Raw genomic sequence first — 12,879 nt, 5'->3', positions numbered from 1 at the left:
GTCACCTTTAATGACTCAACTCAGGTCACGCAGTGTGTCGCCCATGATAGCCCTGTGACTTTATATAGTGCCATGCCACTGTAAATGCCAGAGAAGAGTGACGTCCCAGGCAACAGCCTGAACCTTCTCTTAAGGGGCTTCATATAGCGCCTTTAACGTGCTCCTTTTATTATGCAGGACCTTTGAGAGGTCAGGTGTGTTCAGCCCTGATGGGACTTGGGGGTCTCACACGTCTCAGGTGCAAGCGCTCTGCTCCTGTGTGTGAGACCACCAGCGGGACTGCAGCGGCCGAATGATGAACGGCGCTATATTGAATAAAGAGAAGCTGAGCTACAAACGCCCAGCTGACTGATGGCACAGTGGGCTCAGGCCTGGCTAGGGGCAGTGTGCCCTCTCTCTGGCAGACTGGGTCTTATGAGGGGTCCGCACGCCCAGGGCTGCTTCCTGGCAGAGTTGGGGGTGACTGGGACCAAATAAGGGCAGCCGGACAGATAAAAGATGATATGCAAAGTGACAAGTGAACAGGGACACAAGGGACAGGCGCTGGACTGGGCACAAGGCACCCAGAGGCCAGCACCCCAAGGACTGAGCCACCTGGTAGTGAAAGATGTGACAGGAGTGACAAGTGTGGGCAGGGGGGCAGATGAGCCACTGGAGGGGCAGCTTTGTGGCCCAGCTCTGCAGGACCCTCATCTGAGAGGACTGGCCACATCATGTGGGCACAGATATGAGATCTGTGAGCTCTGTGCCCCATGGCAGTGGGCAGCCACTTTGTCTGATGCAGCTGTGCCCACATCACCACTAATTATGCCGCCATTCACATATCCATTACACTGTGCCATGTGTGTGCCCATATGGGAGACACCTGTCTGTCAAGTAGCACAGCTGGCACCCATATGTTCCAGAAATGGCACTGAAGTCCATCTGCCACTTGACAATGATGACAATCGCTTGGGCAACAGCAGTGGAAATGCCAGCTGGATGTGCCATTGGAATGTGCTAAGAAGTGCCCGCAATGGTTGGTAATACAAGGGGCAAAGACATTTGTTTGGAAGGAACAGACCCAAACATGGCACCCACCTGGCTGGCCTTGGCCAACAGTGCCACCCTTCAGATGTGTGCCAGGGCCTGTTAACAGTAACGGTCTTCTCAAGCCACTTGGTGCCCACTTGATTCTGCCAACAGTGGCCTGGCTTTACATATGAGTGATGTGACTCGCTCAGGGTGACATAAACAGAGGGACTTGCCCTGGCAAACATAGGGGGCCACATTGGCACAAAATGAGCTGATTGTCTCATCAACCACTGGCACAGAATAAGGGGTTTGAATGGCAATACACCAGAGATTGACTGACTGTCCCCTGGGTCAGAGTGACGAAGTTGATTTGGCCACCAGTAGGAGGTGACACTGAGGCAGACTGGGCAGGGGGGGAGACTTTAATCACCCAGTAGGGGGCCACCTTGGCACTCCACTGGGTGGTCTAACCTGCTTATCCAAATTGACCTCCAAATCACCAAGACCACCTGAGCAGCTTGTGGTCACCCAGGAAGTCAGAAGAGCCCCACCAGTAGGGGGCGCCACTTTTAACACGAAGATCCAAGAAATCCGAGGACGGCTTGTGAAGGTGTGAGGTGTGCAGCCCGTGGGACAAACTGGCATGAGAAGTGCCAGCAGCTCTTTAATGTCCCTGTCACAGAGCTTTAATTACGGCGCATCGGCAGTCGGCCGAGGGTGCCGGAGTGTCGGCGATGCCAGCGTGGTGAGTATTCAGGGGGGCTGCACTGCCTGAGTAATGAGTGCCGCTGACAAGTGATGGCATCCGGAACATTGGAAAGGAAAGAAGAAAGCAAGCGTGCGAGTGTCACCCAGGAGCCACTACCCGGTCTGTCGAAAGGCGCTATATAATGGAAAGGTGGGCTGCTTAGTCCCCTGCTGCCGCTACATTTCAAATAACAGGCACAGCCACAATATAGCGCCTGCCTTTGCTGCCCCTTTGCTTTGTTTTATAGCTCCTTTCACTGCTCTCATTAATGAGGGTCCTCCTAGAATGGCACCCTGAGACCTCCAGCAGTAGAAGGCAGGTAGAGGAGGTGGGTGGCCAGATGGTCATCTATGGGGTCAATGAACCGAGAAGCAGACAGCTGCCCGGTCTGAAAAAGTCCAAAATGTTGGCGATGCCAGGGGCTAGCAGGGGGCGCCGCACTCTCAGCCTGGCAGAAGGCAGTCATCAGTTTCAGAAGTGCGCCCTCTAGTGACGCAGCATGCGATGTTACACTCGCACCCATCCAGAAACCTGAGGTGTCCACTTACTGAGTGCAGCCCCCCCCCCCATTGGATATATAGCGCCTTTCACACTCACCCAGTTGAGTCAGCAGGACGTGATATTGAAATCGATGAGACGTGTGCAGCGGCTCCTTGGGGCAAATATCACGTCATCTCAAGTCACTTGTAGTGGCAGGGGCAGCCAGTAGAGGGCAGCGCTGCCTGGCAGTCTCACATGTGGTGAGCAGGTGACAACCTCTGTGACTCCAAAGGGGAGGATTAAAGGGTGTAAAGGCCACAACTCCTCATGACGAGGTGACGTCATTTGGACGTTTTGGGTGTGAATTTGTATAACAGATGTGACACCACTGTCCCCTGCAGGCGGCTTGCTGTCATTTTAGGTAGGGAGATCAGGTGTGTTAAGGGAGTTGCCCACATGCCATTTCTTTACCCGACATTATAGCTGTGGCCACCAGGAGGCAGCACTGTGTGGCAGACAGAGGGGGTCAGGATGGTGAAGGGGATTCTGTGAGTCACCCAATTTACAAGTTTACACTTACGGTGTGCCACTTTGAGGGTACAGGCCACTAGGGGGCTTTCTCAGGCCTTTAACAGTCATTTGGGTCCAGCATGCCAAGGGCCGAGTCCTGTGTAAGGCGCTATACAAGAACAGCTGACACACTCGGAGGTCTGCTTGGCCTCCCAGACCCTTGAAATGCTTGCAGGCCGCATAATGGGATGCCCACTGACCGGAGGGCCGGCGCCCCTGTGCCCGTACCTTACAGTCTCTGCTCAGTCTGCTGATGGTCAGACTCGACAGCTTGGCCACGTTGCCCACCGTCTGTGGGAAGGAGCTCTCCACGTAGATGTAGTGTCCTGAGGGGTCCTGCAGCGTGTGGTCTGCTGATGGTCCAGTGCCAAGAGTGGGTGTGCTGCCCACTCGGAGGAGCCAGTCGAAGTCATCGCCCTGCCACTGACGCCAGGAGCAAAGGTCGAACTCAAAATCACAGCGGCCATAGAAGTGACCTATGGATTAAGATGACAGACCGATAAAAGACAGGGTGACGTGCCAGGAGGAGGTGCCAACTGGGGCGTACCAACCTCACCCATGAAAGTCACTGTACAGTATAAACTATGGCGCTCCACCAAATGCCTCGTACCCAGGAATGGCACTCTACAGTATATACTATTGTGCACTGCACACCCCAGACAGGCACTATATAACTCGGGCACCCCCGTCACCCAGGAGTCATTACATATACTATGCTGCACTGTGTGACCTGCTGCTGGGGGAGTGGCCTAGAGAGGGAGGGGCCAACAATGTCATCACGAGGCTCTATAAATCTGTCACGGTGCCCAACTTGAATGTCACCGGTTATAGCCAGTCCAGCTCCAACCGGTAAGATAGAAGGCTTCATGGAAAAGCCAGGCTGTTAAAAAAGTGGAACAGATAGGACTATAAGGGGCGCTGTCCCCTAAACTGGGACACTCAGAGGGGCTCACTATACAAGCAGCAGGTTCTATTCCCAGTCCAGTCATCCTCTAATGGAGGTGGTGGCACATGATGGGCACTATATAAAGAAATCCTGGTTTGGGGACGCGTCGGTGTTGTGTTCTCCCCCCGAGAGAGTGTGTGTGCGGACAAGGCGCTATATAAATAAGAAAGTGACCGAGCAACTGATTAGTGGACCTGAGTGACAGCCAGCCAAGGCCATGGGAATACACCCGGGTTCAAGGATGTGCACACTGGGCTTTAGAGCAGCGACTCACACTTCGGGGTCCCCCTGACTGCTCAAAGGCAGGGATGGTCTTCCCTGCACTACCCAGCACAGTCCACCAGGGGGCAGCCTCTGTAGTGGGCCATGAGGAAGCAGCAGGCGAGAGCTTCTTAGAAGAGCCATCTGCCCTACACTTCAGTGCCCAGCCCAGTGCCAGTTAACCTGGTCCTGAGCGAAGGCAGTCTGCTCCTGAACCATCCAAGCTCCACTTTCAATCCACCTTAAATGCAGGGCACCAATCTCGTGGTGCCTACACGCCAAGCAGCAGCGGCTTTATAGCTGACAGCAACTTTCAGCCTCTTAAATCTCCGGCCGATTTTAAATGCCACGCTGACTTTAAAAGTAATTTATGGCAAAGATCCGCCATGGCATCATAAAAAAATAGGAATCTCGTTTTGGAAGTGAAAGGGCCTCTGGCAGTGCCAGCCGCCGCAGGTTCACTTTGATGCTCATTGACTTCTATTCATTAACTATTTAAGGGACCATAAATAGCGACTTATGAAAGGCACTATATACAACATGGCGACCAGGGCCAGTGAGAAAGGCGCTACATTAAGGAAAGAAGGGCACAGCTACACTTGAGTGTGAAGTAACATGAACGGCGCTGTAAACACTGGCACTGGCTGATGTGCCTCCCACTCAGAGTTCTCTGCCCACCACACTGGTGTTGAGGCTCAGCTGCCCTCCAGGGGGCACTCTGCCCTGCTCTGCCCACCCTCCTTCCCTCTCATCCTCCTGTGCTTTGCTGAGAGCTCTCCTTGGTGGCACGGTGGCACAGCGGTCGCAGCTCCGGGGACATCCAGTCATTCTGCCGCCATCCCAAAGACACGTAGGTCTGACTGACTAGTGACTGTCAAGTGGCATAGTTTGGGTGTGGAGGTATGAGTGTGCCCTGCAACAGCATGGCACCCCATTTGTGCCCAGTGCTGCCCAGTTAGGCTTTGACTCCCTGCTGCACTAAAATTAGAATGAATGAAATTGGAAATGTGGGTGAATCGATGGGAAGACAGGTGGGCACACAAATTGGCATCTTTGCCAGCTTGTCACATGTCATCTTCTGGCTCGGGTTCAGGTGAGAAACAGGAAATGAATGGAGAAGCAGAAGGACGGCAGGCTTATTGTGCACAGCTGTGCCATCCGAGTCAGAAATGCCACCCATCACTCGCCTGCTTTTCAGAGGAGTGGCAGGACGCCTGGCAGAGGTCATGGAATGTGGTGCCACTTGCCTCTAGAGGACCACAAGAAGAGGTCCGTCTGATGGTGGGAGGCGCCACTCTGTGGTGGGAGCCCAGTAGTTTGGGGTGCCCCCTAGAGGTTTTCACTGCACACGACAGTCCTGTAAGGAGTGTGGCCCCCTAGTGGCCGAGGCCATGGACTGTAAGAATCTGGACCACCTGGTGCGGTCGCTCCGCCATTCACAGGGCGCTGTGATATACTGTAACCTCGGGTACAATGTGTGCAGGTGGCACTGCAGTAGCATAGCCAGGAGCAGCAGGATCCCCTCGAGTGACTGAGTGCTGGCCACTGCGACACACAGTGGGGACACACAGTGTCACTTCACTTTCTGAAGTCTGAGGTGACAAGTGTGGTGACAATTCCAGTGATGTGGTGATCCCGAGCTGGTCTCCCTGCCTCCCTGTGCTCATCCCTTCCTTACAACACGTCCCGTCTCCAAATTTTCTTGAGCTCTCGTGCTGCTGTCACTTGTGTCATCGTTTTATAGTGCAAGGGGACCAAGGTGGTCCCTGGACTGTCAGCAGGTGACCGGTGCCCTTTGATTGATTGACTTACCACAGATGCGGGGGTCCTCATCTGATGCATCGCCACAGTGGTCACTGAAGTCACACAGATTGTCTTTGGAGATACAGAAGTCATTGGCACAGGTGAACTCATCCGTGTGGCACTGCCGGTCAGGGGTCAGCAGCGGGGCGCAGTCCTCAAAGGCCACGTCGTCCAGCGTCACGTCCCCAATGTAGCTGATCCCACGCTTTGCCCGCAGGATGATCTGTTGGAATGAAAGACAGCGGGCACAGTGAGCTTGGCATGACAGCACAGGAGCAGAACAGGAAGTGTGCCCACAGTGCCTGTAGAGCACAGATCTGCCAGTGTGACCCCGGCATCGGTTGGTGTTCACTAAAGAAAGGTGCCTGATGCTGGCTGCAAGTCATGGGGTGTCACCCCTCACCTTTCCTTTTAGAGACACTTAGTGCCAGTAGCAGTGGTGACCCAAATGACACACACTTTAATGTGACCCCCCCCTAGTGTTTAAAGGCGCTATATAGAAGGACCTCAGGTTGTCACGCTCTCTCTGAACCAAACTGAGGTCAACACAAGCCCACTTGATGTTAGTGAGGTGCCCTCTAGTGGCTGTCATGTAGCCTCAGATTGGGGGATGACAGTGTCAAGGTGGGGCGCTAAGAGACCGTCCACCTCCCAGGTTTCTTCCCCCCCACGATTTCCACCACAGGCTGAGCTTTGGGCTTCCTCTCCCTGTCTGAATTTATAGCGCCTTTGTCCTTTCAGGATTAGCACTGACTTCCATTCTGCTCAGTGAGGGGCACTATAAAATAACGCAGACAGGGAGGGGGGAGTGTGGGGACATGGCAGACACGAGGCTGGCATTGCCCACCCTCACACAGAAAGGCGCTATATAAGACCAGATCAGTGCGTCACTTAGCAGCAGCAGCAGGAGGTGAAATGAAAGGCTGGGAGGCTGAAAGTCATTTATGTTCAGTGACGCCCCCTAGTGGTTACAAAGGAGTGTGTGCCCACGTAAAGGCGCTCTATGAAATGGCACCAAGATGTGTCCAGCTGGCACTCCTCTGCTCTCAGTGGCTCCCCCTAGTGGTGACTCTCTGAAGCGCTGGCCAGTTTGCTCTCCAGGACCCCCCTTAGCCCCCCACTCGCCTTTCTGGGCCGTCATTCCTCCTTGCAGTCAGTGATTTCCTCCACACTGGGATGACATGCCCAGATGCCCGCTCGTACCCACCCACAGAGGCCTCCTGCCAGCTCCTGTCTCGGTGGGTGGTGGGGGGTCCGGCTGCACGTTTCTTGTTCGTTTCTTTTGTTGGAGACTCACCTGAAACTTGTCACGCGTCCCCAGGAAGACCTCGCCTTTCTTCCAGCTGTTGCCCTGACTCCCGGACAGAGCCCACAGGTCCTGGGTGACCCCTCCAGAGATGATGAGCACCTAAAGGGCAAGCAGAGAGAGCAGGTGAGGGGGCAGCAGATTAAGGGCAATGCCCACCCCCAGCTCATTCACAAAGCATCCCACCCCCTGACCATAATGAGGGTCCAAGGGCAGCTTGTATGCACCACATGGGCCTGGTGGCAGCTTTGTGACACTCCTTCACTGAGTGTCCTGACCGGTCACTGAGACTGACCACCTGTCTGGTGGTAAGCAGCGGTCAGTCTACATCCAGCACAGGGCGGGGCCAAGCACTGAGCACACGTCCCAACATGGGAGTGGCTAGCAAGGGGGTGGAGTCCTGCAGGGCTCAGCAGGAAAAGGGCAAAGTGGCCTGACGTCCAGTAAACGTCCACCCCACTCTCATTAGCCTGGCACGGGCTCAGCTTACCTGCAGCGTGCCCACCGTGATGCCATTCATGTGATACCAAAACGTCAGCGTGCACTGAGGTCCCGTCCTGGAGATCAATGGGGTCAGCAGGTCAGCGATGGCACCGTATGCCCCGTTGGAGCTGTCCGCGTACACGTAGAAGCCATCATGAGAGGCGCTGCAAAGTAAAAGGAGCGCTGCAGTAAAAGGCGCCATATAAAGACAAGACGCGCCGTCACCTCCACCTTAGTACAGCACGAGTCGGTGACTTTATATAGCGCCTTACAGTGCCAAGGTACAGTGCATTGGATGTGTCAAGTGGAACGGACGGGTGGAGTGGGGGCAGTCAGCCAGTCTACTGTAGATGAGACACTGGTCACATGACATGCACCCAGGTAGGGGACACGGAGACCCACCTGAATGTAAAGGTTATATAGCGCCTTACAACAACAATCCTAGGGCCACAAGATGATGGTCGCCATATTGCTGAGATGCGATGAAGTGACAATGGCAGTTAGAGACAGGGACTGTGTGGCCCACATGTGCCCGGCCAGTGACTTCAGCAGGGTCTGGACATGATGGACCACGTGCTTGGAGGTGGTGACGTTTACCTCATGTATGTCCAGGGACACCCCCAAAGCCACCAGGGGTGATGAAGGTCATTTAAATCACAATGCCATGGCGTCCTCTCCTGGCTGCTGGGATGGCCCCCCAACCCCAAGAACCTGAAATTCACAAAGAGGGGGACAGACTGGTGGACTACTGCTGACCGATTGTCCAGTTCACTGATTTGGTAGCCTTGTGTGCTGAGGGCCATTCTGTGGAATAAACTGTGAGAATGAGGAGCCACACTAGAAAAGGCACTATATACAAATGAGTGATCAGGTGGCACTGCCAGGCCGCTGTGCTGAGAAAGACGCTACATATGAGTGAGCAAGTGGCACTGCCAGGCTGCTATGCTGGGAAAGGCGCTATATGAAGCAATGGAATGACTGAAGGCCATCACACAGAACATGAAGCAGCCCACCATAGTGCCAGTCAATTGCATGACACCAGTGCCCCCCACCCCCCACCTCGCCAGTGACAGCGGAATCTTATGAAACTGCAGGGTGCCATGGCGTAAATCTGAGGCTGGCGTTTAGAGAGCAATGCGCTAAACCTGAGTCAGCATTTCTGAACGCCAGTGCCACCCTGCCGTGCAGCTGATGAGCTGATGCTTTAGGCTGGCAGCGCCCGAATCACAGGACACAGCGGGTGGCGTTTTAATCACAGGACAGGAGTCTTTTACTCGCTAGTACCTACTGCTCCCTGATGCTGGCGGATGAGGTTTACCCCGATGTCACTCAGGTGCCAGAGCTCAGCCTGCTCTCTGACACTAACGCTGGCGCCCCCTTCATCATCACCGCCTCTCGACATGGTGGTCATCATGGTGGTCAGCGTCTTGTCCTGTCTTCTCATCCCTCCACTTTGGTGTCACATTCTCAGTCTCGTCGTCCTGCGGTCCACATCACCTGGTCTGCTCACTACCGTCACATTGTCATCTTCTTGTTGTTTGTCACTATGGCTTCTCTCTTTAAGTGTGCCAATGCCGCATGCGCCTTGTGAGTGCCCGCCCCCATGGATGGCACGCTCACCTGCTGTGGTCCCAGGCTGGCCTGTGGTTCTCCTCCCCGGGGTGAAGGCTGGCACCCTGGCCAATGAACCACTGAAATGGGTGCTCTGCCTCCGAGGATGTCGATGTATTCTGGTGCCAGCCACACATCAGGCCACCTTCAAAGTTGCACAGGGGCTGCACTGTAAGTGACACAGAGTGTTACTCTTTAAGGCCCCCCAGCCCCAAGCCCCCCCTCAGCCATTTTACACATTGTGTCCAAGGTGTGCCCTCCATCAGCCCCTTAGTCAGCAGACCACCCCAACACCTCGACTTAGCCATGGCACACAGCGTGGACAGAGGGGGTGGACTCACACTGGCTGTACTGAGCAGAGACACCTTGGAGGGTAAAGTAGGCACCAAGAGGGAAAGAGACAAGAGAAGGAGCTGGTGACACGATGTGGGCAATCAGGAACCCAGGGGCATCAAAACACTAAGCATACGGGGTGGGAGGCATCCACTGGGCCACACTGGCAGTGCCCAGCATGAGAATTCTCAGCGGCCAGAGCAGCCTGACACCCCCAGTCCTCTGCCAGTGCATTTCAATTCAGGCCCACCAGAATGTACCACCTGACATTGCAGGCCAACCTGTGACCTGAGGGTGCCACCCTGCCAGTAGGTGTTGGAGGGGCTAGAGAGTGGACAACACAGGTGAGTCTGGGAGGGTCGTGTCAGAGGGGACCTGCATGGTCACACTCAAGGGTTTTCAGGTGGCATTGGGTGCAAGGGGCTTCTGTGATGACTGACTGGCACCCATGCCAGGGTGCTTTTATAACTTAGGCCCAGGATTCCCAACATGGGCTTGAGCCCCCCCAAGACCCCCAGGTGTATGGTGAAGGTGTGTATGTGCATGTTGTCCAGGTGGCATCTAGGAGGAGCTTGGTGACAATGAAACCTCCAGATCCATTAAAGTGATAGCACAAAGTGCCAGGGACAAGAGGGGTGACCAGTGTCCAGTCTGCCCACGTGAGACGACCGAGCCCCTCTGTCCTGTGCTATTCACGTCAACTCCTCACTTACGTCTACAAGGGCACAGAAGCTTTTGCCAAGTGGCCAGAAATTCAGAATGGCTCCGAATGACACACTGAGGCTGGCTGTCCAGCTGTTATGTCACCGATGGTGACCGTCAGAAAGCGAACTGAAGGTTTATACTCGGTGTGCCCGTCTGGCCACCATGTCATTAAACTGCCTGGAAATGGCCTGAAGGATGTGGCCTGCCAGCACAGCCAGAAGGCCTCAACAGGGAAGACCTCATGTGGTGCAGAACGTCCTAAGAGCGCCCCCTAAAGCTGAAGCAGAGGACGGACGTCACTGAAAATCTGTATAACCAACACAAGGACACCTAGTGGAGACGGAGAGAAGTGCAATCAAGTGGAACACCTCAGGGGTCACCCACATCAAGGGTCCTCCCTGAAGATGGGGACCAGCTGACTTGAATATGCCACATCGGCCACTGGGGGGGCGGGCACACTGCAGCACAAAAGAAAAGCAAGGAAAGAGAATGAAAGCCCCCAAAGTGACCCACCGCAGGTGACTTCATCGGACTCGTCTGCGCAGTCCCCTCGAAAATCACATCTTCGGCCAGCGTCGATGCAGCGTCCCGTCTCCTGGCAGGCAAACTGCTCATGTGAGCAGTTGTTGGGGGCTTCTGTTGGGGGGCCGGAGGAACCCCAAGGTGTGGTCAGGCCAGCAGATGGCAAGTCACCTGGACAGGAAAGGGAAGAGGGACACAAAGTCAGGAACACTGAAAGTCTACAGTGGCAGCCCATTTGTCACTTGGTCCCCAAATGTGGGGCACAATGACCAGAGAGTTGGCACAAAGCAAAGGCCAGCAGGTGGTGGACATGACAGACTAAAGAATTGTAGGGGACGCTCTTTACCCCAGAAGTAATTGGGGTGACCCCAGGAGTGAGCCATTCCTGAAATGAGTCCAGTGAGCTCTCAGTCAGGTGATGTTGTGGGCACTTGGTGGGCAACAAAGCAGGCTGGGTGGGCTTGATGATATTTGTTGCCTTTGCAGTCACTTTGCCCACCCGCCATTATATTTCTGTAATGTAAACTTTGATTTTGGGATTTCTGCCCTTCCTTGGCATATCTGGGTCAGTGTACTGCTGAAGAGTGCCCCCTCCTGTCCTTAATGTGCATGATGCCCCAGGGTGTGTAATGGGGGACTCAAGAAGAGAACAAAAGGGCATTCATGGAATATGTTTATATAGCGCCTTTCATAGCACACAGGTCCACTTTGAGGGAAGCAACAGGGTGCAGTGAGGCTACTAAAGAGGACTCTGATGCCAACAGCTGCTCTGTGTGCCCACGGGCATCACTTTGACAAGTGGCAGGATGTCTGACTAGAGAACATCTGATCTTGCCAGGGCAGCCTGCTGGCACAATGGTTACATCACAGGGCACAGGTGCAAATCCCAGGTTGTTCACAGCATGTGCGGGTTTGTCCCTGGCCGTCACAGGGAGGTGACAGAGTGGTGACTTGTGACCCTATGACTGGACACAGATGTATGAAGGGAGCTATAAAATATAAAGATGTGCAAAAGACTGGCATTGCACTCACCATCATAAAGAAGGCAGTCCATGAAGGACAGGTCATCGATGGCAATGTCACCATTTAAATCGTCACCAACAGTCCCCTCCACCAAGACCTGAAAACAGAATGACAAACGCGATCAGCTCAGGTCAGGATGTCATTGGCACCACCTGGCACTTTGGCTTCCTTTCACACTTCCCTGAGATGCCACCATGCTGGAACAGTAGTGTACTTAGTGTGACTGGCACCACCTATAGGATGTCTTCATGCCCACTTCAGCCACCTGTTAGGGTCATTCTGGTCTTGTGTGTGTCTCATGGTGGGCACACTGCCTTGCTCTGCCTTTCTGCCCATTAATTTACTCAACTTACACTGAAGTGTGCCAGGCTTTTTTAGATTCACAAGCACTTGGTGCCAAGGAGGGTGGCACAAAGGGCCTGACCACAGGATCCACTCAATCACCCTTCATTTCTATTTAGCGCCTTTCCTACTGGTGGGGCGCCACATAAAGCCGGCAGCTGCTATCTCCCACCTCAGCTTCCTGCCCCTGTTTGCATAGAGCGCCTTGCCTAGCGAGTGTCATCACATTTCACCCTGAGCTCTATACCTGGGGTGGCACAGTGGCACAAAATCTGCGGCTCAAATCCCAGCCTGGTGACGGTCCACGTGGGGGGTCCACCGTCTCAAAGAAGAGCGCAGGGAGCCGAGGTGAGCAGAGGAGGACGTCAAGGAGGAGACAAAGAACGAAGTGACATAGAAATGAGACAGGGACAGGGACGAGGGGTCCTAGAGAGGATTACGGAAATTGTGTTCATAAACCAGCATCACTCAGTAGCAATCAGCCTGCCCTTTAAGAGGACAGGGCATCACTGAGTGGGCATATCAAGAGACGCACCACTGACGTCTGGACCACCCTACCAAAAAACAGTGAGGCCACAAGTGACAGTTCTAGGAAGAACTGCACCCCTGGACCTAAATGCCAGGCTTACTGATCTTCTTCAAGATCGCCAGGCTGGCACACTTCAACCGGAGTTAACAGGATCACATGCCCTCCTGGACTCTCAGATCCGGACCCTCTGGAATTTTTTCCAA

The 12,879-nt window shown here is 54.3% G+C and overlaps 1 protein-coding gene across 3 annotated transcripts in view; it reads right to left on the bottom strand.

The window, feature by feature from the left end:
* Positions 1-12,879, bottom strand: part of malrd1 (MAM and LDL receptor class A domain containing 1) — a 57,678-nt gene that overhangs the window by 28,257 nt on the left and 16,542 nt on the right. For all 3 annotated transcript variants that reach the window (XM_051929227.1, XM_028804410.2, XM_051929228.1), the window contains 7 exons: positions 11,815-11,902; positions 10,774-10,953; positions 9,232-9,391; positions 7,619-7,775; positions 7,120-7,230; positions 5,832-6,045; positions 3,041-3,288 (listed from right to left, as the gene is read on the bottom strand). In XM_051929227.1, the coding sequence (XP_051785187.1) occupies positions 3,041-3,288; positions 5,832-6,045; positions 7,120-7,230; positions 7,619-7,775; positions 9,232-9,391; positions 10,774-10,953; positions 11,815-11,902 (1,158 nt within the window). The remainder of the gene's footprint in view (positions 1-3,040; positions 3,289-5,831; positions 6,046-7,119; positions 7,231-7,618; positions 7,776-9,231; positions 9,392-10,773; positions 10,954-11,814; positions 11,903-12,879) is intronic.

The sequence above is a fragment of the Erpetoichthys calabaricus genome, chromosome 6 (genome assembly GCF_900747795.2).
Source record: "Erpetoichthys calabaricus chromosome 6, fErpCal1.3, whole genome shotgun sequence".
NCBI lineage: Eukaryota > Metazoa > Chordata > Cladistia > Polypteriformes > Polypteridae > Erpetoichthys > Erpetoichthys calabaricus.
The sequence above is the reverse complement of the archived record's forward strand: the minus strand, read 5'-3'. Positions and strand labels throughout refer to the sequence as shown.